The sequence below is a fragment of the Protopterus annectens genome, chromosome 3.part1 (assembly GCF_019279795.1).
Source record: "Protopterus annectens isolate FY-2018-M chromosome 3.part1, PAN1.0, whole genome shotgun sequence".
NCBI classification, from domain to species: domain Eukaryota; kingdom Metazoa; phylum Chordata; order Ceratodontiformes; family Protopteridae; genus Protopterus; species Protopterus annectens.
The window spans coordinates 584,852,895-584,879,321 of record NC_056732.1 but is presented as its reverse complement, the minus strand read 5'-3'; the positions used below and the strand labels follow the sequence as shown (position 1 = coordinate 584,879,321).

Sequence of the window (26,427 nt, the reverse complement as noted above, 5' to 3'; positions counted from 1 at the left end):
TCACCACATTGGCACTGTGGTCAGAAAGTCCTTCTGTGTGGCACATCTCATTACTAAGGGTTTTGCATCCAGGAAGAAAGAGGTCATTGTCCCCTCTACTCTTCCCTCATTAGGCCAAGAGTACAATGCCCTATTTGGCATGTACCTCACTAGACACCTGCAATAACTGGAGAGGCCGCAAAAGTACCTCACAAAGAGAATCCTAGGCCTTAAAGACTTGTTCTATATGGACAGACTCAAAAAACTCCAACTATTGTCTGTCTCATATTGCCTCCTTAGAGGTGATCTCTGCTTGACTTAAAGCCATGTCTGACCCAGCTCTGTTAGATATGCTACATTTAAAGAAATCCCAATCCCTCCACACCACATGCTCCGGAGACCTCAACCTCATTACCACAATTAACAGAACATGCTGGAGGGATAGGTTCATAACCCAGAGACTGCCCATGCTATGGAACAGACTGTCCATACATGTCAAGCAGAGCACCTCGCTGACCCTCTTCAAGAGAAATCTTGATGAGTAGATGGGAAACAGAAAATTCATCCCAGGGATAACTCCAGTGGCTCTACTCGACAGAAGCACTGGGAACTAAGGTTGTGTGGCACTATACCAGGGTAATCCTATGGCTAGGCTTGTAAAGACCCCAGGGCCATTAGCCTAGTACACACCTATGAACAAAAACTCATCTGTGTATCACCAAGGAGAGGCCCATTATTAGATGTTTTAATCTGGCACAGCAGATAGGACTGTCACTCTCTTCCCTTAGTGTTTACTCAGCAAATAGGTAGTTAAGTCAGTGGAAAAGTGGATTATGAGGAGAATACAGATGACTGTTTACAGGCCATCTGTATGAGGATGGAGAGTGGGCATTAGGTGTTGGAAGAGGTCATTTCCCATGAGCAACATTTACTAACTTTTTTGCATCTCACACAATGGATGTTGAAAATGTAGCATATTTGCACATAACAGAATTAGAGATGTGGTTATGAAGTGAAAGAAAAGTCTACTGGGTGACCTGAAAGCATTGAGGAAATGGGCAGAAAGGTGGGGCTGAGGTTTAATGCCAATAAGTGAAAGATTGTGCACTTGGGGTAAAATAGTTTAAGGTTGTGTCATAATGGAATGGAGTTTCATTAGGGCAGCTAACTAGGAAAAAAACCTGAGTGGTGATAACAATAAGCTATAAATACAATGTGGCAAGATAATAACCAGGATTAAAGGGTTACTGGGATGCATACTTAAAAGAGTGTGTTGCATCTACAGAGATGTTATAAAGTTAATGTGTAGTTAGTCTGAGAAGCTGCAGCTGGAATGAAGACTGCAACACAAACATAAGGATAAAGAAAGAGCATTGCTACAGAGGGTTTTGAGAAAGACAACAATGACAATAAGTTGGATTCATGGAAAGAGTTGTGTAGAAATGGGGAAGTTTGAATTCTTTATTAACTAAGAGATAAAGGGGTGATATGAATGAAAAGTAAACAGTGAGGGAGCCTACACTGAAACAGATTCAGTTCTGACCTAAAAATAATTACTTTAAAGAGAGAGATTAGCTGACGTATGAAATAGCTGTAGGAATTGGCATCTAAGAACAAAAAATGTCTAATTTAAGAAGACTGGATGTTTAATGGTAGGTAGGTAAACTAGGTGGAAGATCTGCAGAAAGCTAACTGCACACACAAGACTTACGAAACACAATTTGCTAGATGCTGATACTGATGGGATGTGAACTTTGTACTCCAGGATTAAACACCTAAAAGAAAATTATACTTGACAAAGGGGTGGGGAAACACTAGGATACGGCAAGGAGCACTGCATAGGGGCACTCCATGCTCAACAGTTAACACAAAGGTGCAGTATGGTAATGCTGTGCACTCAACAATCCCATAATAATCAAGGTGTGAGGGGGGGCATCTTAATGCTTTAACAAAGGGTGCAAATCAACACTGTGAGCTACAGATGAGCATACTCATGCTGTGTGGGGGAGAAAGTCACAGTGAACTACAGCACTGTAAACTTTGTAACATGCTAGTATTTGGATTACTATCAAGGGATTCTAGTGTGTGGGCGTGTGTAAACCACAACGCAGGACTTTGCAACTCACACAAGAGTAGTGCTGTGATATCAGAACAACTTAGCAAGAAGGTGTTTGAGAGAGAACAGGATAATAGTTATTCTATTTAAAAAAAATTAATAAATAAAGAATACAATGCACTACAGAGATTTCAACAAAATATCATGGGGGCACAAAAAGTTTTATTTATTTATTTATTTGTTTTCTGACAATCGCCACAGAGAAGCAAGGAAGACACGATTCTTCACTTCCAGGAGTTCTGATACATCTCTGGGAGCCCTTGCCCTATTTTTTTCTGCAGTATCATCCCCAGCAATCAAATACAGATGCCCTTTTCAGTAGTCCACAATTTAATCCTCGTTTTCCTTTATTTATTTATTTATTTATTTTTTTAATTAAAAAAAAAAAAAGAAAAAAAAGTCTAATAGTCATATTGGTGAGATAACCAGTGGCAGCTTAAACTATTGCTCGAGCTAATAACACCTAGTTCTCTAATGTGCATTCTGCTTCAATGATCACATCTAGCGTATAGTAAATACTACTTGCTGTGAGACTGCTGCCTGCGAACAAGATGCTCTTAATACAACTAAGCAGGTATCTCTCACAAGTAAGAGAGATCAGTTAAACTTTATAGACTGACCCAACTGCTTAGGGGACATATTAAAAGGATATGGATTGCTTTATCAAAGCATATTACTATGTGGTTATGGTGAGTGCATTCTAAGGAATAGACTACATCTCATCTTAGGGCTGTTGTTTATCCATTCTAACGTGAAATTTTACATAAATTACTTTATTGGTATAATTAATGTACTAACAAAATTAGTACGCTTAAAGTGTCCTGTGCATGGGAAAAGGTTCAAAAATTGTACTACCCACTTAAAAAAAAAAAAAAAAAAAAGTTAAAACTGAGTTATTTTAGCAGCCACAGTTCTGGACACTGCCTGTGATGTCAAGATAATGATCTGTAGTTAAGATATAATCGAGTGTGCAAGTCTTCACAAATCCAACCTGGTGCTATCTCACTTATTCACTCACTATGCAGGTCATTGCTGAAGATTATATAATATCTCTCTTTCTCTCATAAATCACTCAGTGAAAACATCTGCATCATAATCTAAAGCTTTATTCCACATTAAGGGTGGAATTCAGAGAAATTATCTCAGTAGTGTTTTTAGGGCTTGTTGGTGAGCATTAGTAGTATAATGGCAAAAAGAGGTGATTCAGAGACAAACAAGACCCACGTGGAGCACAAACTCATTAGCAGCTCATAAGCATGTCTCTGAAATGAACACAATGCAGTTAGATATAATCAAGTTAGTGCCCCCCAACCAACTTGTGCAACGCTGCTGCACAACAGCATTCAAAAATTCACAAACACCATTTAAAAATGCAGATTATAGCTTATGTGCACGAACATGCATGTGTACACACACACACACACACACACACACACACACACACACACACACACACACAAAGCATGCCCTACATAAACACACACAACTTTGCAGTTACTAACTTGCTGCTGCACCAACAGCTCCAGTCCTGCCACAGACATCAATGGATGCACACCATCAGGACACAGTGTACATTTTTATCGCTTTCCTCCACAAATAGTGCAGTACAGCTGGTCTCTGAATTGCTCTACCATGCTATTCCAATCCCAATATAAAGCTGTGGGAAAGTGCACACAGTCAGTTTGCATTAACTGTGTTCTCAGACTGCTGCATTGCACGCATCCTTCTCCAACAAGATTGCTGTACCACTGCATGCCAAAGCCTTCTTACAGCTGTAAAGCTAAAGCAGTATTTGAATTGCTAACTTGTAAAGCACTGAGCAATCCTGGTAGACAAAGGACTCCACAGTGCTTTAAATGTTTCTGAAAAAGGAACTGTTCACAGCTTCTGTATATTTCTTAATTGCATGACCCTGCTGTTTTGGTCTGGGAGTTCTTTTTTTTTTTAATATATCTACTACAACAGTGCATTCCTTACTTAAATATGGAATACAATAGATCACTGATAATACATTCTACTTAAATTTATGCTTGATAAAAGTAGCCAGACCACATATGATATGCAAAATCATCACAAGCCACTACATTTTATAAAAGACATTTTAAAACACCTGTGCATTTTCCACTTTCTGCAGAGTATCCAGGTGCACACTCTTCACACTTCTCTGGACCCTCTCCTGTGCAACTTTTGCAAGAAGTATCACAGTCTGAAAAACATAATTAAACCAGAATTTTAATTTCTACAATATAGAAAAAAAAAACACAAAGCATGCACTGAAAAACAGTGCTGAAAACAAGTGGATTAATGATTCAGTACCATTCCATAAAAATGTCCACTGTTGTGTTAACTATGGCGTGTAGTAATGTTCCCACCATATTTCATTTGTTAGTGTCAAGTACAATAGTAGTAGTCTACTGCACTGTAAAAGGTATGTGTAGTTTTAATTTTAGAATTTTCAAAACACACAAATGAAACACACAAGTGGTTTGCAATAATGCAACTTGCAATGTTGAAAACGTAATGCTGACCCACTCTAAATAAAAAGAATCTCACTAAAAGGTACAGTAATTATACCAGACTATTTCTTCTCATTAATCGTAAAAGTCCCAGAAAGCTCCACCTCATTTCAGTGAAACTCCCCAAGATAAATCAGAATTTGCATGCAATTAAAGTTTCTGTAACTTTACGGTTTATTATGTTAGTTTTCCTCTTTGCATGGGAGTGTTATGGCGGCTTCCCTCACTCCACTAAAAAGCTTTCATAAAGTGCCAATTTGCTGTATCTGTTTCATCCAATGAAGTTTCAAAGAAGTGTGATTCAATCAGATAAGCCACATCCCATACAATCAGTCCCAGACAGTGTGTTAAGGATTTACAAGGAATAAATAATATTCTGCATTTACTGAAAATTGAAGTATCAGTGCCACTATCCCCCCATAATTAAAGTATAAAGTCTGCGATGCATTAAATACCAACATCAATGAACATGGGTTTTACATGGTACGTAATTTTAGCCTTAGATGGTAAAACAGGAAGGGGAAGGGATAATTTGGAAGGAGGAGTGGAGGAGTGGTAGGATTAATACAAGACAATTTATCTTAATACCTCTTAATGCATAATAAACTTCACAACACAGCACTTCTGTAATCCCAGTGCAACAGAATTCTGTCCTCAAAGATTCAGCTGTCTACAACAAGAAATGTTTTCAAGGATTCCTTTCTCCTTTGCCTATGTGAAGGAAGTTTATGTCCTCCACAGACAGACACTTGTTATTTTCTCCACAACAGTGTTCCTAAAGGGTAGTACCTGTTGAAGATTAAGAGCACAGTGGCAGGGTCAGGTGCTCATCCATGAGTGCACAAAGCAGAATCTTCCCAATGACTTATAATTACCTATCCATTTTTTGCTAAGTTGCATTTTGACATACCAGTCATTTAAACCACCTCAATGGAATTTTAAACTACCTTCACTCATTATATATGTTCAACATAAGTTCCTCAAAGCTTCTTATACTCACAACAGTACAAGGGCTTGTAACCTTGGTGATACTGAAACCCTTATTATACACTTTTTCTTCCAAAGAAAGAAAGGCAAACAAACTTGTATCAATAATACAAACAAATCTGCACTGTGGCTTAGAGGGATAAAGCCCAAACGATGACCAGGCAACCTGGAATCGATCAGTGGTTCAGTTATCTAAAATGTGGCAGAGGAGGAATGGAGGTGCCTATCTTGGAGAGATATGGTGCACACCTGAACGTACCTCACATTAGATTCCTGGAGGAGGCTGGAACATGTAAAGTAACACTGTCCTGTGTGGGGGATACTGGCTGAGTTGCCACACAGGTGGGATGATATGCTGCTCGTCCTTACTGATATCCACCCATTGGAAAGTTAAAGTTGTATGAAGAGAAACAGGAGTAAATGTTTAAGTAGAAATAACCTTTTTGCAGCAATATAATGCTTGCTGGGATGCATCAATAATCTCACTGTCCCCAAACAGAGACTGGACAATGTTGGAGGCAAGTAGGACATCCCATGGTCAGCTTCTGGGGAAACAAAAATACTTAAGATCACTGCTACTGAAAGAAATACACTCTAGAGTTAAACGAACAGGTAAGATTTCCCAATGATAACTTTGCACCCAAATGCAAATTTCACAGTTTGTTTAGTTACCTGGCAGAGTTTCAGCCTTAACGGTCCCAAAATGTTATGTACCCTAGTTCTTCATCCAAGGTATACCACTTACAGTAATAAAAAAAAAAAGAAAAAAAAGCTTAAGTAAACATATGTGGAAGCTGGGTTCAGGAGGAACTAATGAAAACATGGTCACTTAAATCCCCAAATACAGAAACACGTATACTTCCCACAAACTCTAACAACCTTCTTGTTAGGTTTAGCCAATGGTTGCTGTGATGACCCTCCACCTCTGGGCCAGTAACAGGAAGTCTCAATTACTCACCACTGGCACCTGTGGGGGACGTTCACTGGGAGGATAATGGGTACACACACAGTATTTCCAGATGCAGCTCTCTGCAACAAGTGCAATTTCCGTTAAGAGCACACAGACCACAGTCAGTCTAGGGCTGGTTTCTCTGTCTTTCCCCAGTAAGACTCCCCACTGGCACAGATACAGAGTTCAGATCTCAGCTGAGTGTCCAACCCTAGGCCTCCAGCACCCTCTCTGTTCAACCAGTGCTTCATATCCCTGTCCAAGTGGCTAACACACTGAGGTTTGATTAACACACACACTGAGGTTTGATTAACACACACACTGAGGTTTGATTAACACACACACACACACACACACACACACACACACACACACACACACACACACACACACACACACACACGGGAAAGGCTGGCACAGGTTTACTAAATATGTCCCCTTCTGCCCACACTATAAAGGTAGTTATGACTGCCACCAGAGACTCCTGCCAGCTATCTTAAGGTTCTTCCAAGGGTATCCAATATACTGAGTGAAAGTAATATTAATACAAATGATAGTTTGACCAAGAGCAAGGCTATTAGGAGTGGCCCACACAGTGTCACCAAATAAATATGCAAGTGCTCTCAAAACTTAAATATCTCTAGAAAGATCAGCCACAATAAAAAAGTTTAAATATATTTTATAATAAATAGTAAAAGAACAAGAAAATACTAAGTAAATATTCCCAATGACATCAGATTTCAAAACACAGGAAAAACTTACAATAACACTGATTCTAGACTCAGATAAAGAAAAACAATATCTAAACTAAGATTCACTATAGTCCTAACTGTATTTAAGAAAGTTTCTATTCCCTACTTACTTAAAAGAGCAAGGCAGATTATGTGGTGAATGGTAATTCTTGTTGTCAGGCCCAAGACAGAATACAGAATGCTCTGTCTCACTAAGAGACTTTTCAAAATAATATCCAATATATTACTTTGGACATAGCTTGCAGAATGACATCACTTCTGGTCATCAAACTTTGAATTCACATGCAAAACCCCCACTGCTGGAAGCTGGCAGCACTTAGCACCAACATGTAAAAATACACATACAAGGTCTTTTGCTCAGATCTTTGGCAGGTGCTGGAGGTCATAAAACAAATGCATACCTTCATACTTCCATAGTGGTAATTACTTCACCCCAAAGACAATACAGGAAGCTTCCTAGTACAGGCTTTGTGTTTCTGGCTGCACTGAAACCTGTAAGATAGCATTGTTATGGCCTAGTCTATAAAATGATTTAATTTCAAATATTCTTCTAAAGTCTGCTGAAGTGAGGTTAACCCTCCAGTTTCCTATGTTAAAACATATACATTTAAACAGTGCATATAGATTTCTGTTCTCTCCAGTAAGGCACACTGTGGATACATTTCAGACAGAAGCACTTTACAAATACGTTTTCAACAACGTCTGTACAAATCAGTTTGATATACACAAGTGACATATAATTATTTATAAAATTCCAGCTAGCTGTGCTGCCAGTACTTCCAGTCGTCATACCCCCCCTTCAAAGACTCAAGCTAGTTTTTCAAGTGCCACTTGAGAAACGCTGCTTGAGGGGGGGTTAGCCTATCTGGGAACACATTACACCATACCCTGTCTTGACAGCCCATCTGCATTGGCATTGCTAACCCCACTGTGATGCTGCACTGTCATATCATATGTCTGCAACCCTAGGCTCCACCTTAGTTGCTTGGCACTTTGCTGGCTGGCTTGATGTAGCCATGCTAAGGGATTGGGGTCTGTAACTACAGATTTCCTTCCATATAGATAAGGCTAAAATTTTTGCAGTGCCCATACTATGACCAGACATTCCTTTCCTACAGCTGCATAGCATTTCTCCCTGGGTTGGACCCTATAGCTGAGATATACCACTGGGTGCTCTTCGCCCCTGGAGAAACCTGGCTGAGTACAGCCCCCAGCCCATGGTTTGAAGCATACACCTGCACAACAAATTCTTTGCTGTAACCTGGACTGGCTAACACAGAGGGTCCTCCCAGAGCTCCTTTAAGCTTCTGGAATGCCTGCTCACATGCTGTGGTCCACACTACCTTATGTGGCCTGTTTTTCCTTGTCCGGTCTGTGAGGGGAGCAGCTATGGTATTATAAATGGGGACAAATTTTTTACATTACCCCATTGTCTCTAAGAATGCCCTCACCTGCTTTTTGGTAACAGGGGTAGGCCTGAATGGCTTCCACCTTGTCAGGTTCTGGCCTGATCTTATCACTCTCCATTCTATATCCCAGGTAGGAGGCTTCTGCCATACCCACCTGACACTTACTGGGCTTAATGTTCAACCCTGATCTCTGTAGTCTTCCCCAGCAGCTCCCTCGTATGCTGAAGGTGGTCTTGCGAGAAATGGCTGTAGATGATAATATCATCCAGGCAAGCAAGAGCAAAATCTCCTGCTCCTGCTACGATATGACCTACCATCCTCTGAAAAGTCGCTGGGGCACTTTTCATCCCAACGGGCATCTTCATGAACTCATACAACTGAAAGGGGTCACAAAGGCTGATCTCTCTCTACAGCTGGGAGTCTAAGGCACCTGGCCAGTAGCCCTTGGTAAGATCAAAAGTGGTAAGATACTTAGCCCCACCCAGCTGCCCTAAAGCTCTATCTGTCCTAAGCATGGGTAAGCATCGGACTCTGTGTGACTATTTAGTTCCCTGTGGTCCACACAGAACCTGGTGCTGCCATCTTTCTTTTATACCAACACCACTGGGAAGGCCCAGGGACTGCTGGACTCCTGCATTACCTCCAGTTCCAACATTTCCTGTATCTCATCCCTCAGAGTCTATTTGACTCCCTCAGGCACCCAATAAGGGGTCCGCTTAATAGACCTTTGGAGTCCTGTATCCACATAGTGCTGCACCAGGTGGGTACCCTGGTTTCCCAGTGAACATGCCCCCAAACTCCTGTAACACTGCTCGGATTTCTCGAACCTGCGCAGGGGATAGCCCCTGGGACATTCCTACCCCTTCCACTGAGGTGTCAGTCCAAGCCTCACTGAGGAGATGAGTCACCAGATCCCCCCTCAGACTCCTCCTGCCATCGGCTACAAATACTCAGCACAACGGCCTCTCTATCCCGGTAAGGTTTCATCATTTTAACATAGTATAGTTTGTGCTCCTGCCTCCCAGTTCTACCTTGTAGTTAACATCACTGACCTTCCTTACCACTTTGAAGGGTCTCTCCCAAGCTGCCGGCAGCTTATTGTGTCTGACAGGAATGAGAACCATAACCTAGTGCCCCACAGCATACTCTCTAGCCCGAGCATTCCTGTCATACCAGAACTTCTTCTGCTGCTGGGCTCCTGCCAGGTTCTCCTGGGCCAAGCCCATAAGTTCCCTCAGCCTTGCCCTGAGGTTTAGGACATATGCCACAACAGACTCCTTGTGGGATTCACACTCGCTCTCCCACTCATCGCAAATCAAATCTAGAGGTTCCCTCACCCAATGCCCATACAGCCATTCAAAAGGTGAGAAACCTGTGGATTCCTAGAGCACCTCTCTGTTGGCAAACAATAGATGGGCCAAATATTTCTTTCACTCCCTCTTAAACTGGTCTGCAAATGCCCGTAGCATGGCCTTTAGTGTAGAGTTTAACCTCTCCACAATAACATTAGTCTGGGGATGGTAGGGGGTGGTCTTTAGATGCTTCACCCCACACTGTTTCCACAGACAAGCCAGCAAGTCTGACATGAAATTGGCACCTCTTTCAGTCAGTATTCCCTTTGGGAAACCTACCCTGCGGAAAATCTCTAACAAAGCATTTGCCAACTTTTCTGCCTCAGTGGAGGACAGGGCCACCACTTCAGGGTATCAGGTAGCATAATCTACTACCACTAGGATATACTTCTTCCCTGTGGAACTTGGGGTACTCAGAGCCCCCACAATATCCATAGCTACCATCTGAAATGGCTCCTCAATTACAGGCAAAGGCATCAAATGAGCTTTGACCTTGTCTCCTGCCTTGCCTACTTTTTGGCACTGCCCACAGATCCTGCAGTACCCTGTGGGCAGTGTAGGACCTGTGGGCAGTGCCCACAGGTCCTGCAGTACCCTGTTACATCCCTTGCAATCTCAGGCCAGTAACAGTCCTGCATAATATGTTTCTTGGTACTCTTTATGCCCATATGACCTGCAAAGGGAATGTCATGGGCTAGGGCAAGAAGTGCTAAATGGTAGGATCTGGGCACTACCAACTGCTGCATTCCCTCACCCTCTAGCCTTTCCTCAGGGGTTCATTCTCTACATAGTAACCCTTTGTTTTAGTATATGATATCCCCTTTTCCTTGAGAATCAGATGCATCCCTAGCTATCTCCCTCAAGCCTTGTAATGTAGGGTCTGAGAGCTGAGCCTGTCTCAACTTTCTATTTGTAACCCTTCTCAGCTCCCCTTCAACAGGGAGCCTGGCTTCCTCTGACAGAGTTGCCTCACTGTCAGCCTGGGTACTACTACCAACCTCTGTCCTTGCAGTCACTTTGTCCAGGGGAACATTAGTACCCATCATAGTCAATAGCACACACTCCCATGATATACCTAAACTGGCATCACTGAGGTTAAAGTTCACTTAACTTTTAGTGATCTCAAAAGGTGACTAAATATAATTGGAATGACTAGGAGCAAAATACAGCATGGTACTGGATACGACACCTGCCACTATACACGTCACATCAGAAAGTGTTAATGAACATTAATGAGCTATGGAACCTGTAGTCAAATTGTTATAAACTGGGGGAAAAACAATAATGGAACACTCCACTACTTTTGTACTGCTATATACTCAGCATATATATCCATATTAATATTTATACTAATGTTTCAAGATCTCTGTTAAGATTGGCACTACTGAAAAAAATCAATGTGTTCTGTTTGTCCTTATAACATGTAATATTATCACAAATGAGAGGGAAATTCAGCTAACCTTTACAACTGTAAGAGCCTTCTGAATTTAAGCAGTACTGATTTTCTTTACAAGGTGAAGACGTACATTCATCAATATCTAGGAAATAAGAAAGAAAACGTGAGATGATTTTCAAAGCTCAAGCTAAGATATTACTATAATTGTAAATGTTTACAGATATTTTAAAAAAACAGATCAATAATAAACATCAGTGAAAAATTTCAGTATTTTATAAAAGCTAGCAATTGAAAGCTTTTCAGAAGATTTTAATCTGCAAAACTGTTTTGCAGTCAGCTAATAAAATATACAAAATTCAAATTGCTTTCTATAGTTTTATTGCAACAAACGGGGAATTCTATACTATGAACACTTCATTAAATTTTATCTGAAATCACACACACACAAACAAAAAAATCCAGTCTATAAAGATGAGCTGTAAGAAGCTCTTCCTCATGCCATCTTAAGTTTTACCTACTCAAAGAATCTCTGCTGTGTTCTGCACATGAAATGTTAGCATACAAACATTTGTAAAACAAAATACTAAAAATACACACTAGTAGAACCCTTCATATACAATCCTGGAGGTTGAAATACTAACTGAAGCAATACATCTGGCTAAATCTTCTTAGATGCTAGGTGGGAAACCTCTATTACCAATGCAAAATGATGCATGTATTTAATGCAATGAATTAGCTTGAACTTGCAACCATTAAGATACTAATAGCAGAACTGCAAATGTAAATTAACTAAATAAATAAAAAGTGGACAGACCTGGAATGTAATGCCTTAAGGAAACAGCAAGTCAGGAAATTCATCTATTAAACATAACTCTCAAAAAGAAAGGGATATGTCTTAAAATACAAATCAAAGATTATTTTGCATGACATACCATCACTGTTATACAATTAATTCAGCTGATGTACAGTGCATGTGTACAGACCATTAGCAAATGTGACCAGATGAAAAAGTTATAAAAATTTTTTTTAAACAAGTTCATTATATAACAACTAATAACCACAACCTTCAATTGGTAATGCCAGATTTACCCACATCCTGGGATATTTAACCATGAGGGTGAATCCAAACTAGACGTGGTTAAATTTGGTGTCAGAGGTGGTCAGAGTGAGTATTAATATATCCCTTCTGAAATTAAACCCAGTATCTACAGTCAGCATAATGACTGAAGCAGATTCCTGCTTACTGATGTTCACCATCTCTAGTAGAATGAAAATTGTTACACAAGAAAAGAGAATTTGCTTTTGGAAGTCACTTACAGAAATTTTATTTCACTATTTCTTTTTTAATATTGCTGTATAGCATCATGATGCTGGATCTACAGAAAACTGACTGTATTGCTGACATAGTTCTGTTTTTTGCACACATCAAGAATACAGCATTGTAGTCTTACAGTCAGAAAACACACCTGCTGTAACAGTGCCCCCACAGTTCTCACTACATGTTTCTGTGCAGGGGCTACACATGTCTAATCACAGGAATCAGGAAAAATGTTACAGTGACTCTCAAAAAACTTCTCCCTAACTATGACAAGAAATATTCAATTGTTTGGGTACCCATGGCAGCTGATCATCTGCTGTATACTAAGCATGGTCACCCACCTTGACTGTCTAACCTTAGAATGTGGATACCAGCCATCAGAGCCTGGCTGGCAGACAGCACCCATCAGACAAGGGAGTTTGATTGAGTGCCTCAATGCAGCCTCATTCACGCTACTTGTTAAGGCTTTTCTTACATGCCCTAGTTTTGCTTCCATGCATGTCTTACTAATGCACAACAGGCAGGTGTGTACTCAGGGTTAGTAAAAACACCTAGCATACTCTGTTCCCTTTCCCCTTCATACATCAGACTCCTTGCACTAGTTCTGCTGTCTTCGCCTGGGAAGAAATGATGGTACACTGGCCAGTCCCATAAAATCAACCCTTCCCTCTTCCTGAGAGCAATGAGCAAACAAAGTATCATCATATCCATCTTTCCCCAGCTGGCTCCTTCTTGAACCTGGACTGCTAATCAAACCTAGGTTCAACACAGACAACAAATACTGAATTTTTAATGAGTATGTAACATTATGGCAAGAGTGAAGTAGGATAAGTTGATTTTTCCAATAGAACAAGGTGGTTTAGGTTTACCTGACTTGAAGGGCTATTTTAGAGCTACACTGTTAAGGCTTGTATACATAACTGCAAGTACGGATACAGAAAATAGGCAATATAAAAAAAAACAGGAAAATAGGCTGAAATTTTCTAGAGAAACCTGCCAAAGGAATCAAGATATTGGAAGCAAATAACTCAAGCAGGAAAGGTAACAGAGTTGGATGAGGCAAAGAAGACATTTCAATTGTAGGCTAGAGAATGCCTTCCCTTACCAGGGCTTGATCTCAGAGTACAGGCAAAGAGAAAGGGGCAAGGGAATTTTAAGTGATAGACCTGCTCTGGTAGAGTTTTTAGCTGAATCTAGATCAATGAAAAGCAGCTGTTAAAAAGGGACCATTACTAGGGCATATAAATATTGCATGGTAACTATAAGAATCAATCAGAGGAAGTTAGAAAAGACTGGGAAGACAGACTGGAAAAGCAATTTACAAGAAAACAATGGGATTAGGCAGAGCCCCTCACTAACACTCTTCAAGAGAAGCCTTGACGAGTGGATGGGTAACTGAAATTACACCCCTGGGATCACTTCATTGGCTCTGCTTGACCAGAGGCTCAGTTAATTAATCAATGGGGTGGCAAAAGCCGACACACTCTGGCTAGGCTTATAAATGCCCTCGGGCAGATAGCCTAGTACCTACCTATGACATATGTTTGGCTACCAAGTCCAGAAGGTTTAGGACTTTTGCTTGGAAGTGTCTGCATAGGTATTTTATACCCCAAGCAGACTTCAAAAGTTTTTCCTCAGGTGGACAGGAAATGATGAAAGTGTGATGAAGAAGAAAGGGGTTTATGTGGGAACATATGTATTGGGAGTGTAATGTGTTTGCAGATTTTAAAAATTCCCTGCAGAGTACCCTATCAGAAATGTTGGGTGAGCAAATGGCTGTAAGTTAGGAAATGATTCTTCTGAGCTGGGATACATGATCTGAATTACACAGACAAAGTAAGGCTTTATTAAGTTTAATTAATAAAAACGAATTACTAGAAAATGGAAATCAAGGTCTATACCAACTGTATTTGAGGTAAATGAATATTATAAAATAAATAAAAGAACTGGAAATAGGATCTTTTGAAAAGGAAGGAACAAACTACATAGACATAAATGGAAATTGTCAGAATACGTGCATAATAATGTTCAGGGAGAGGAGGAGGAGGAGGAGTGAGGTTTAAGGGAAGGTAGGAATTTAGCATTTTTTGTAATGTTGGACTGATGACTGTAGCAAAGAAAATATATGTGATGTATATTGTATTTAAATGGAAAAATGTTGAAATGGTTTGTTTTCTTTTCTGTTAATGTATGTTTGCCCAAGTCTCAAGTGATAATTTAATAAAGGTATTTGAAGAAAAAAAAAAAAAAAAAGAGTAAGCAACATTGCAAAACATTTTCTACTGTAAACACAGGTTATTTTACAATTTACTCTATGTATGGCATTTAAACTGCGGTGGTGGTGCTGCGGTAGCATTGTCACCTCACAGTAAGACGTTGTCCGGTTCAATTCTCAGCTAGAGCGTCTTCTGTGCGGAGACATGCGTGAATGGGCGTACCTTCGTTGAAGGTTGTGCGTCGGGGCCGGCAACTCGGCACGTAAAAATCTACTGCCAATCATTAGCGGACCGGAGTTCCGCTGTGGCGACCCCTACCCGAGAAAAGCCGAAAGACACAACAACTCTAAGTATGGCATTTGTTTTTCATCTGTTGTGCAAGTGTTATGTTTTGAACTGCTGCACTGTAGCAGAACTAGCTCTAGAATGGTCAATCATACCAGTGCAGTCACTAATGTTGCCCCAAAGCAGGGATGTAAGTGAGTTTCTTTAAGAGGCAAAGCTACTGCACACTTTTTTCCACAAATGTCAGGCAAATCAAATCATTTTATAGCAAAGCTAATAAAATATAAGATAAGAAAATGAATGTTATACAAGTCAATTACAAATGATTTGAAGAACAAAGAAAACTATAAAGGATACTTGACATAATAATCTTTACAGAAGTAAAAAATCAGGAGGTAAGTGAGAATACTATACGTGAAAATCAAATCAGCATGATCCATGACAAAATTTCAGGTAGCTCTCCACTAAATTAAGGCAGGTCTCCCTATACAACTTCAACAACCTGCAAAGATGTGCAACCTTGGGAAGTTTGCACATTTTGAAGAAATGGTCTGCCAACAAAAGGGAACTGGAGAACAAACAGATAATGAACATTTATAATATATATGATAATGGAGTTTACAATGACAAGGAGACAGTGCAGCTTAGTACATCCACTCCTCACCTTCTATTTTCCACAACAGCCAGAGTACAAATAGGTGGTGCTTCCATTGCTTTCCAGTTCTCAACAGAAAACAATCTCAGTATTATGGTTCAGAAAGCTTACTCAATTAGTACAGCTTTGCTTACCACAAATTCTCCTAAAGCGAAACCCCAGGTTTTTCTTAGACCCTTCACAAGAGATCCTTTACACATGTGAGGGTGAAATGTCTCTTGCTGCAATAGGGTAGTCTTGTAGAATAAATGCAATGCTTAAGGCCTCATGCAAGTAACAGATATGCTATTAAAGCAGTATGTAGTATCTATCAAAGGAACCATTATTGTGGGTCCGCAGTTGGGATTCTCTTTCCTTTCTCTCCAGTCTCGTTAGTTTTATCTGAAACTTCAGTGACTGAGGGGATGGGGGCTTTTGGTGAGACGTCATGTTATGCTGGGGCAGCAAGCCTAGTCCTAAAGTCTACTACTTCAGTCACAATTACAAAATGAACAAATAAGCTGTAAAATCAAGAACTACAATGAAGATGTGGCAGCTATACCGTTACAAGGACTTACATCTGTGATACTTACAAGTAGCTCAAAAAGCACTTGATAGTTGGAGGAGCCATACAGATACAGATAGATGGTGGAAGGGTGTTTATGACCCATATAAAAGAGGAGTACCACAGATAACTGGTACTTTAAAAATGGATACGTTGTATCTGCTGGTTGGTCTACAGATGGAAAAGATCACAAGCAGTAAAAACCCTGAGGTGGCAGAAGCCAGAAGTTAACAAAGAAGTAAAACCTCAGAAGACCAAGTGCTGAAGGATTGAGGTAAAGGATGCCTTATGTCTGTAGTTGCAGTACAGGAAATAATGCTTGGCAAACAACTGGCAATGAGGCTGGCAACTGCAGAAATGTATGCAATATATATTTTTAAAGTAAGCAGCCATATCCCAGCTAAAGTGGCCTTTAAAAGTAACATTATTCAATGGGTGGTTTGTCACCTGATACCAAAAGCTAATAAAAGTGGCAATCCAGCTGGAAAGCAAGTTTCTGCTTGGCAGCTGTCAGACACGGTCATCCCCTCATCCATCACCCCTCCCCACCCAACAGGATAAAAGGCTGATCTATTTTATCACTTGTGCACTCATCTTGAAACTCAGCCTGTGGGGCATTCCAAGGGTGTGAAGGGTTCCCATCTCCCTCCACAAAGAAAAAAAGATGATTAATGTATGAATGCACTTGTTTAAAATGACAATGACCCTGACACCATTTTCTGGAGGAAATGTGGGTTGGTCTTAAGGAATACCTAGATCCTTTGAAAAATACAGTTCCCAAAAGATAAGGTCCCAAAGTTTCAAAATTCTATGGGAAGAGATGATGGCTAACAACAGTAGTATTTTCAATGAAGAAAAACTTCAAAGCCACTGAACCAGCATATTTGAACAAAGAAAGAGCAAGTCTACCAATTATGAACTTCAAGTCAAACGAAACAGAAGAGGGTTCTTCAAAGAATGGCAGAGACGCACAACACTGTTAATGAACTGCCAGACCAGCCAATGTTGAGACACAGTCTAACCCTACACAAGGTATGATAAACAGAAGCTGCTGTCACATGCATCCTGACTATGGGATAAATCAGTATCGGATTACACAGCTACTTGGGATGTCACATGATCTTGCTTCTGTTAAATGGGTGGCAGAAGATACCTCTCCACCCAAATGGAGAATTTATCAGTTTGCAAAGAATATCTGTTGGGTGGAAGATTTCTGGCAGCTTTAATCATTTCTGACATCTGAGATTGCAGGAATAGTTGGGTCACAGGCTCTAACTTGCAGCCGACCAAGACTGCCTTGCTTGAACAGGATGCCTTCCTGTACTGCAAGGCCTTGGCAGCCTGAAACAACACTCTTCTTGCCCACCAATGGGTACTGAAGATGAGGTTTGCTAGTTCTTCTCTGAATTTTACTATGTGGTACAAAAATCTGTGATATAAAACAGAATGACATACAGGAAACTCTTTTGGTGTGACAGGGAGAACCAATCCACCACTAATGCTCCACTTAGCCTGCTGGACTGGAGCAGAAAAGGGGAACACAGCTGCAGTATCATGAAGGGCAGACAGGGTGATAACTGGCATACCCAATCATGGAAGACCACAACTAGGCTACAATGATGAACCCTTAGGAGAGGAGTGCAGGACCATCTCAAGATCCCTTCACAGCCCTCATAGCCAGGAGGGTCACATGCAGATCCAACTAGCTGATGTGGAGCTGGCTTGCCAGAGACAGCACTTTCACCTGAACTGAGAAGCAAAGATATAGCTCACTACCCTGTTAGCATCTAATATCAAGACCTGTAACAGTCAGATGAAGGAAAAGAATGCCTTCTGTGACTGTCCAGTGACTGACACCTCGCTGTCTCCAGCAACTCCAAGAAGATCACTGTGGCCATCACATCCAAGATATGCATGAAACTCCAAATTTTAATTCTCTGCTTTATCTTCACCTTGTTTGCCAACATGACCTCTTGGACACTCAAAAGGAAGGGCAACTGATTCAGCAGCATGTCCGGCTCCAGACCAGTGAAGTAAGCCCTTTGAGACAAGATCAAATGGGACTTCTTGTGGTTCAGAGTGACCTTCACAGACTGTATCTAAGGAAGCATCCATTATATGGAAGCTTCAAGGGGAGTCTAGTAGCCAATTATTCCCTTCTTCTGTAAAGTCCGTACTACAATGGCTAACATCTTAGCAAATGCTGTCTTAGCCAACACACTATTAAAAACTACTGCCCACCTAAACTAAATCAAATGAACTTCTTGTGTAGACACCTGACAAGGGCATGTCAGAAGACACCCATCACATCCAGCATCACCAACAAGCCACATGTGTCACCCAAGAGTATAGTCTCCTGAAGAGTCAGCATCTGAAACAAGGCATACCAAATGTGCTCACTTAAATTTTCTGAAATATGCTGCCTTCTTTGTAACCAAGAAAAGGGGAAAGTAAAACCTTTGGCCTCCTTCAAAAAAAAGTGGTAACCATTTCACCTCTGCCTGTCCCAAAGGGTTTGCAAATTTGGTTTGGCCTCTCAACAGACCTCCTAAAAGGGAGAACCTAACAGCTTAATTTATTTATTTATTTATTTTTATTTTACATTTGTTGACCGGGCTAGTCCAACTGGATATATTTCCATTTTCAGCAGAGGCCCGGGGAGAAAAGCTCCACATTTAAACAAAAGGAAATACATTATGAGCACAAATATCATAATAAACATTATTACTTATTTCTAAAACCAAGAAAAGAAAGTGTAAGAGCAGGGAAAGAGAAATGAAAGAAAGTTATCAAAAGAAAGGAAAGGACAATTAACTTCCTAGGGAATAAGTAACATCATGATGAACATGCTAACATGTTTTAATACCAAGAAGAGAGAGTATAAGATCAAGGAAAGAGAAGCAGCAATAGAGAGAGAGCAGAAATAAACAGACAAATACTTGTTCGAAAGAGATTCATAGCCATAAGGAGGAAAGATGAAGAGGAGGAGTTTAAAGAGGATAGAGAAAGAAAGGTAAGGGAGGAAGCAGGAGGGAGAGAAAGACGGAGTAATTGAAGCATATTACTTTAGTCAGGATTAGAGCAGGGACACATCCAGTGGCTTTTAAGGTAAATTCTGAGTTTTTGTTTAAACAGAACAGTAGATGCAATGGAAGTAAGTTCAGTAGGTAGTTGATTCCAGTGTTTTCCAATAGTATTAGAGAAAAGGGAATCACCTGCTAGGTTATTAGATTTGGTTAAGGTAACTAGCAGCTTACTTGATGAACGGAGGGAGTTCAGATTAGAGTAGGGAGTTAAGAGGTTGGAGAGTATAGGTGTGTTGTGAGGTTGGTAGAATGCTCTTTGAACAAATGTCAGTTGGGAAAGAAGCAACATGTTTGACAGTTCAAGCCAGTTAAGTTGCTGCAGATTCAGACAGTGGTGAGTTCTGAAGGGTTTACCAGTAACAAATCTAGCTATATTATTGTACGTGGAAGATAGTTTAGAGAGATTATTTTTCTTGAGGTTAGTATAGAAACAGCCACAAAACAAAGGTAGCATGAAGGATAATAACATACACTAAACAGAGGCTTTAGGAGTCTCTAATAACTAAATACAGTGATTATTGCTTTAGCAATAACTAGCGATTAATTGCAGAGGATAAGACAATAATAAACAGCCACAAAAACAGCGTGTACAGATACTCAAGAGGTTGGGACCTCAGCGACTGCAAAAAAACTACAATATGTGGTGTTAGAAATCACTAGTAGGTAAAAAACAGTGGTTATGTCTTCAAAAACACTAGCGACTAATTGCAGAGCTTAAATTAGTGAGAGACCACCATAGAAAGCGTTTACAGCACGCAGGATCTCAGCATCTGCAACTTAAAACACTATCCACAGGTTCTGCCAAATGAAATCACTAGTAGGTAAAAACGGTGATTATGTCTTCAGAAATACTAGCGACTAATTGCAGAGCTTAAATTAGTGAGAGACCACCATAAAAAAGTATTTACAGCACGCAGGATCACAGCGACGGCAACTGAAGACACTAGTTACAGGTTCTGACAAATGTACGATCAAGATAAGGCAATATTTGAGTAAAAATGCCAAACTTCGAGCAAAATAAGACAATTACTAAGTAGAAATGCTCACTTACCGGCAGCACACCACGAGGACAACTTAAAGATGTGGCCATCTGGAATGGGATGTCTTTTGAGATCCAAATCAAACTAAACTCAATGAATTACCTTACCCATGGTCTGTCCTAAATAATCAGATGACTGCTGTGGGGTCATCCTCCTGGGTACTTGACTAGAACCTCAAGGTGATAAGTAATGACTGCATGGCTCTTAAACTCCTTGGTTTGTATGGGTACTTCTTTTCTGATGCTGTTTAGGCCTAAAATAAGTTCAGGGGGGGGGGGCAAGAGGACTCCAAAGGAATGGTGCAGGCTTTTTCTTCAAGATATGAAGTCACTTATTGTAAAATGGATCTCCATAAATTTACAATACCCGATAGAATCTATATAACATTTCTAGTCTGAATGACTGGTGACCCCCTCTTTTCAGTGGGATGCAGTAATTACAAAATTTGCATAATTTATGTACTAAATTTGGCTCTGTGCAGTTTCCAAAGGTTTTAATAAAATTATTTAAAGTACAGTTTCTTTTTTTTCATCAACTATTGCCTAGACAGGGTGTTAAACCTGGATTTCTGACTGCTCACAACATAGTTATAAATGTTTTGATGACATAGTATAAATGTTTTGATGACAGTTACATCATGTGGATAAAAAACATCAACATACTGAAAAGTTATATATATTAGTTCATCACATCCCGACTGATAACAAGAAACAGGCAGATGTACATGTGCAACTGGGTTTCTTGCATTTAGTAGACTGTCCATTTGATTAACAAGTGTTAGGAGTAGTGTTTAACACCAAATGTACAGATAGCTGAATGGTCAAAATGCGAGGGAATGTTTTGTCAAGCAACGTGAGTGGGGCTGGAAGGGGTAAGAGCATTTGTGCATGTGTGTGTGTGAAACGGTCAGGGATAGGGACAGGTTTTGTATGCTTGTCTGAGTGTGTGTATATGTTTTATTGTTAGGGTCACAGTTAGGTAAGGGGATAGGTGTAGCATTGTTAGTGTGTTTGTGCATGTTGTGTGTCTGAGTGGGTCTTGATTACTGGCAGTATTACAGGAAGGTTTTTATTAAGGTAAGGTGCATGGTTAGGGGAAGGGGAAGAAGCAGCATTAGGGTAAGCACTCATTACTAAGGTGGTGCAAGGGGGCAGAGACCCTCTGCCAATTTTAGTAATGGGTGCCAACTCAAATGCTGCCTCCTCCTCTAACCTTAAACTTGCACCTTAAGTTAAAAAAAATCTTCCCATAATAGTGCCACTACTCAGACAAATTTTAGGGCAGTGTTATGAGGAGGGAGGTTAGTGTGAAGACTGGAAGAGGACATACTTTTCCTTTCTCAATCTTTTGTAACTTCAATATTTAGGAAGGTCTTAATTCCAGTTTTTAATCACAATATTAAGAACATTCAATCAAATAGAGGTGAACCGTCCCCATCCACACCACCCATTCCAAATTAACCAAACAATATTACCTAACAGATGCTTCTTTTTGAATTTCTGCATGCAATAACTCTCAAAAACAAAGTCCCAAAATCCACCAATACATTTGCAATCCATTGCAAAGATGAATGCCCTTCCACCTCTCCCCCAAAAGCTCTCTAAACATTTTCCCAGACATTTGCTTATACTTCACGAACCCTTTTTACTGGCAATTTTCTTCCAAAAATAGTACCCAAAGAAAGTCCCCTGCCTCAAATCTAACAGAGATTTTACCCTCTCCTCACTTCTGTTTAAACTATCCTTCCACTCTAAAAGATCACCCCAAGCATCTACTAAAATTAGAAGTTATGTACTCACCATAACGTTCCATCTGAGTAGGTGTATTCATTTGTCTGCAACCTGTGGGTTATGGATCCGATATCGGATCCGAACCGGCATGGTTTACCAGCTATGGATCCAAGCTCTCAGCTCCTCCCCTCACCCATAATGCCCTGCTCTCCCCTCATGACCTCAGATCGAGTTTGCCAACAGCAAGAACACCCTGAAAAGGGTAAAACATCATATGCAGGAAACTGAAAGGCTAGGGGGATAGGAGGGCGGGATGGTTGCAGACAAATGAATACACCTACACAGATGGAACGTTATGGTGAGTACATAACTTCTAAATCTGAAGTAGGAGATTCATTTGTCTGCAACCTGTGGGACAGAGTCCCCAGCTACCTGAATCTTGGGCGGCCATCATGGAAGGATATTCTGGAGCACAGCGGAGCCAAAGGATGCTCTACCCCTAGATGTAAGATCCAACTTGTAGTGGGAAATAAAAGTATGAGATGAAGCCCACGTGGCTGCTGCACAAATATCATCTACAGGAATCCTAGCCTTAAAGGCTGCCGAGGTAGAGACTGACCGGGTTGAATGGGCATGAACACCCTCCGGTGCGGGCCTTCCCGAAGCTTGATAAGCCAATAAGATACATTGTGAAATCCAGCGAGATAATGTGACTTTAGAAATTGGTTTGCCCAAATTAAATTTAGCAAAGGAAATGAACAACTGGTCGGATTGCCTATGACCAGCCGTCCTGTTTAGATAGAATCTAAGTTGCCTGTGAACATCTAAGGAATGAAGCTTGTATTCACCTTTGTTTTCATACTTCGGAAAGAAGACAGGGAGGTTAATGGATTGATTAATGTTTGCTTCAGAAGCTACCTTAGGAAGAAAGGACGGGTTGGTCCCGAGGTAAACACGGTCCGGATGAAAGACCAAGTAAGGAGGTTTAGCTGATAATGCTTGAAGCTCTGAGACTCTCTTGGCAGTAACGGCTACTAAGAAGGTCGTCTTGAAAGCTAGGAATTTCAGATCTACCGTAGCCGCCGGTTCGAAGGGGGGGGGCGGTCAAGGCCTGGAGAACTAAGGAAAGGTCCCAAGGAGGAACCACTTGCTTTACCGGGGGCCTGAGAAGAAAAGTACCTTTAAGGAAAATCTTACATAACTTGGCCGACATCAGTGGATTGGAGTCATGACCAATGTGATAATGAGAAATTGCCGCAAGTTGTACTTTGACCGTGGAACTGCTGGCACCATCATTAAAAAGAGTGGTTAAAAAAATCAAGCACCAAAGGGAGAGGAACTGTGAAGGGGTTAAGGCCTTGCCGCTCCGCCCACAAAGAGAACCGTTTCCACTTGCTGCGGTAGACTTTCCTAGTGGATGGCTTATGAGCTGCCACCAGGATGGCCTCAACAGGGGACGAAATACCGGGAGTCCTGATCAAGAGTGGAACTGGAGCAGCCAAGCGGTCAGCTTCAGGTTGTCCAGGTTCGGAGGAGATAAGTGGGATGGATGAGATATCAGATCCGGAATGGGATCTAGAATCCAAGGAGGATTCACTGAGTGAGACCTTAGGAAGGGGAACCAGATCTGTCGAGGCCAAAATGGAGCAATGAGAATCATTCTGCACCCCAACCGAGAGGCTTTCTGAAGAACTTGGAGCATCAGAGGCAAGGGGGGATAAGCATAAAGAAGACCGGGTGGCCAAGCATGCACCAGAGCGTCTCTTGGGGAACCTCCGGGAGGAGTTATCAGAGCGAAAAAACTGTCGCACTTGGTGTTTGAGGGAGAGGCAAAAAGATCGCAACAAGGAGTTCCCCACCGTGCGAAGATGCGTTCCGCTACCTGAGTATTGAGAGACCACTCGTAAGGGGTGAGAATGGTGCGACTGAGTTTGTCCGCCCGGATGTTGGACCGACCCGGAATATGCGTTGCTAGGAGAAAGCGGTTGGTGGAGATTGCCCATTCCCACACTCTCATGGCTTCTCGACAAAGAGGGTAAGACCTGGTTCCTCCTTGCTTGTTGATATACCAGACAACCGACATGTTGTCCGATTGAATCGCAATTGTTCCCAAGGGAAGAAAGGCCTGAAGTGCTAGCAACGCTAAAAGCACTGCTCTCATCTCTAGAACGTTGATATGCAGTAAGGTCTCTGAATCGTTCCACGTGCCCTGGACCATCCGGCCTGCAAAATGCACCCCCCCCCACCCGAGGCGGGAGGCGTCCGTGGTCACCATGGCGAGAGGGGGAGAAGCACAAAACGGGCGGCCTCCGTGGAGATCTGGAGAGTGTAGCCACCACAGGAGGGACCGCTTGCAAGCCTTGCTGATTGCAATGGGATGATGCATAGGAAGAGCAAGATACGACCACTGAACTAGGAGTGTCCATTGAAGGATGCGCATATTGAACCTGGCGAGAGGAAGAAGCGCTATTGCTGCCGCCATGGACCCTAGGGCCCTCAGGACCAACTCCGCCGGAACTGAGCTTGAGTGGAGAATGGCCTGCACATGGAATTGCAGATTTTGAACTCTGTCCGCAGTGAGGAAGGCTTTTAATCTCCTTGTGTCTAACCTGGCACCTATAAAATCTATGAACTGCGTGGGTGCTAGGTTGGATTTTTTTGTGTTTATTGTGATGCCCAGACGGGGAGCAAGCTGGAGAAAGGAGTCTCGCGCCAATAGTAGTAGATGCCTTGTTGGGGCGGTGAGAAGCCAGTCGTCCAGGTAGGGAAAGACCTGTACCCCCTGAAGCCTCAGGTGGGCCGCTACCACTGCTAATACTTTGGTGAACACCCTGGGGCTGTGGTGAGACCAAAGGGAAGGACCCGAATTGGTAGTGACTGGCTCCCAGCCGAAGCGGAGAAACCTCCTGAGCGCCTGTCCATTAGTATGTGGAAGTACGCATCCTTGAGGTCTATGGAGCACATCCAGTGATTTTCTCCCAGAAGGGGAGAATAGACTGCAACGTGACCATTCGAACTTCTCCTTGGGAACTGCCAGGTTCAAGAGTGAAAGGTCTAAAATTGGTCTTAGATCCCCGTCTTTTTGGCACTAAAAGAACCTGGAGTAGAACCCTGATCCGATCTGGTCTGGGGACGGGCTGGATGGCTCTTTTCTTTAGCAGATGGCCAATCTCTGCCAAAGCGGCCTCCCACTGACCGGGTGGAACGTCGGGGAGGGGCTTCAATTTTGGCAAATGAAGAAAGGGTATACGGTATCCTCTGGATATGATCTGGAGGACCCAGCGGTCTGATGTTATGGACTCCCATGCCGCTAGGTGCTCGAAAACGTCCCCGACTGCCTCCAGAGTGGAGCAGCCGGGCAACCCTCAGGGCTGCTGCGGACCGTTCAGAGAAGGGTTCTCTGGACCCGAAGTTCCTGGGTGCCCCTCTGCCCCTAGGGCGGCGTCCTCCCTGTCCTCCTCTGCCACGGAAGGACTGGTTGTCCGAGCAGACTGAGATTGCTGCGACTTCGGAACCACATCATCTTCTGTCCCTTTTGGTTCCTAGAATAGGGCCTCTGGGGAGCAGAGAAGCGGATTCGATGGCAGACAGCGTCTTCCGTCCTTCTCGCTCTGGGTCAAAGTGTCGCGAACAGTTTTGCCAAAGAGGGCAGAACCATCGAAGGGGGGCGTTCGCGAATGACGCCTTGAAGGGCTCTGAGAAATCGCAATGACGGAGCCAGGCCTGACGTCTAGTAACTAGGCCTGCCCCTGCGGCTCTAGCGGCACCTTCCGTAGCATGGGACAGTAGCCGCATAGAGGTATTGGTGACGGACCTGAGAGTGGCCATGCGGGTGGAGTGCAACACTTTGTCCTCCTCAGACATGGACTCTGGGGGGATGCAGCGTATTCTTTAATAAGATCGCTGCATCCTAATCACGTGCCAGATAGTTCAGCGCCTCACTGAGAAGGTCGCTGAACTAAACATCCGCTTCCCAAGCGGTCCATCATCCGAGACTCCTTGCTCGGGGATGGACTGAGGACTCTCCTGAGCAAGTTCCTCTTGGTGGCCGCCGCCATCAACATGGCATCTACCGGAGGCCCCTTACTCCAATGGGC

General features: G+C 42.1%; 1 protein-coding gene across 3 annotated transcripts in view; it reads right to left on the bottom strand.

Annotated features, from left to right (window-relative positions):
- Nucleotides 1-26,427, bottom strand: part of LOC122798216 (cysteine-rich with EGF-like domain protein 2-B) — a 545,426-nt gene that overhangs the window by 83,418 nt on the left and 435,581 nt on the right. For all 3 annotated transcript variants that reach the window (XM_044066981.1, XM_044066982.1, XM_044066983.1), the window contains exons 7-8: nt 11,521-11,598; nt 4,206-4,301 (exon numbers count right to left, since the gene is read on the bottom strand). In XM_044066981.1, the coding sequence (XP_043922916.1) occupies nt 4,206-4,301; nt 11,521-11,598 (174 nt within the window). The remainder of the gene's footprint in view (nt 1-4,205; nt 4,302-11,520; nt 11,599-26,427) is intronic.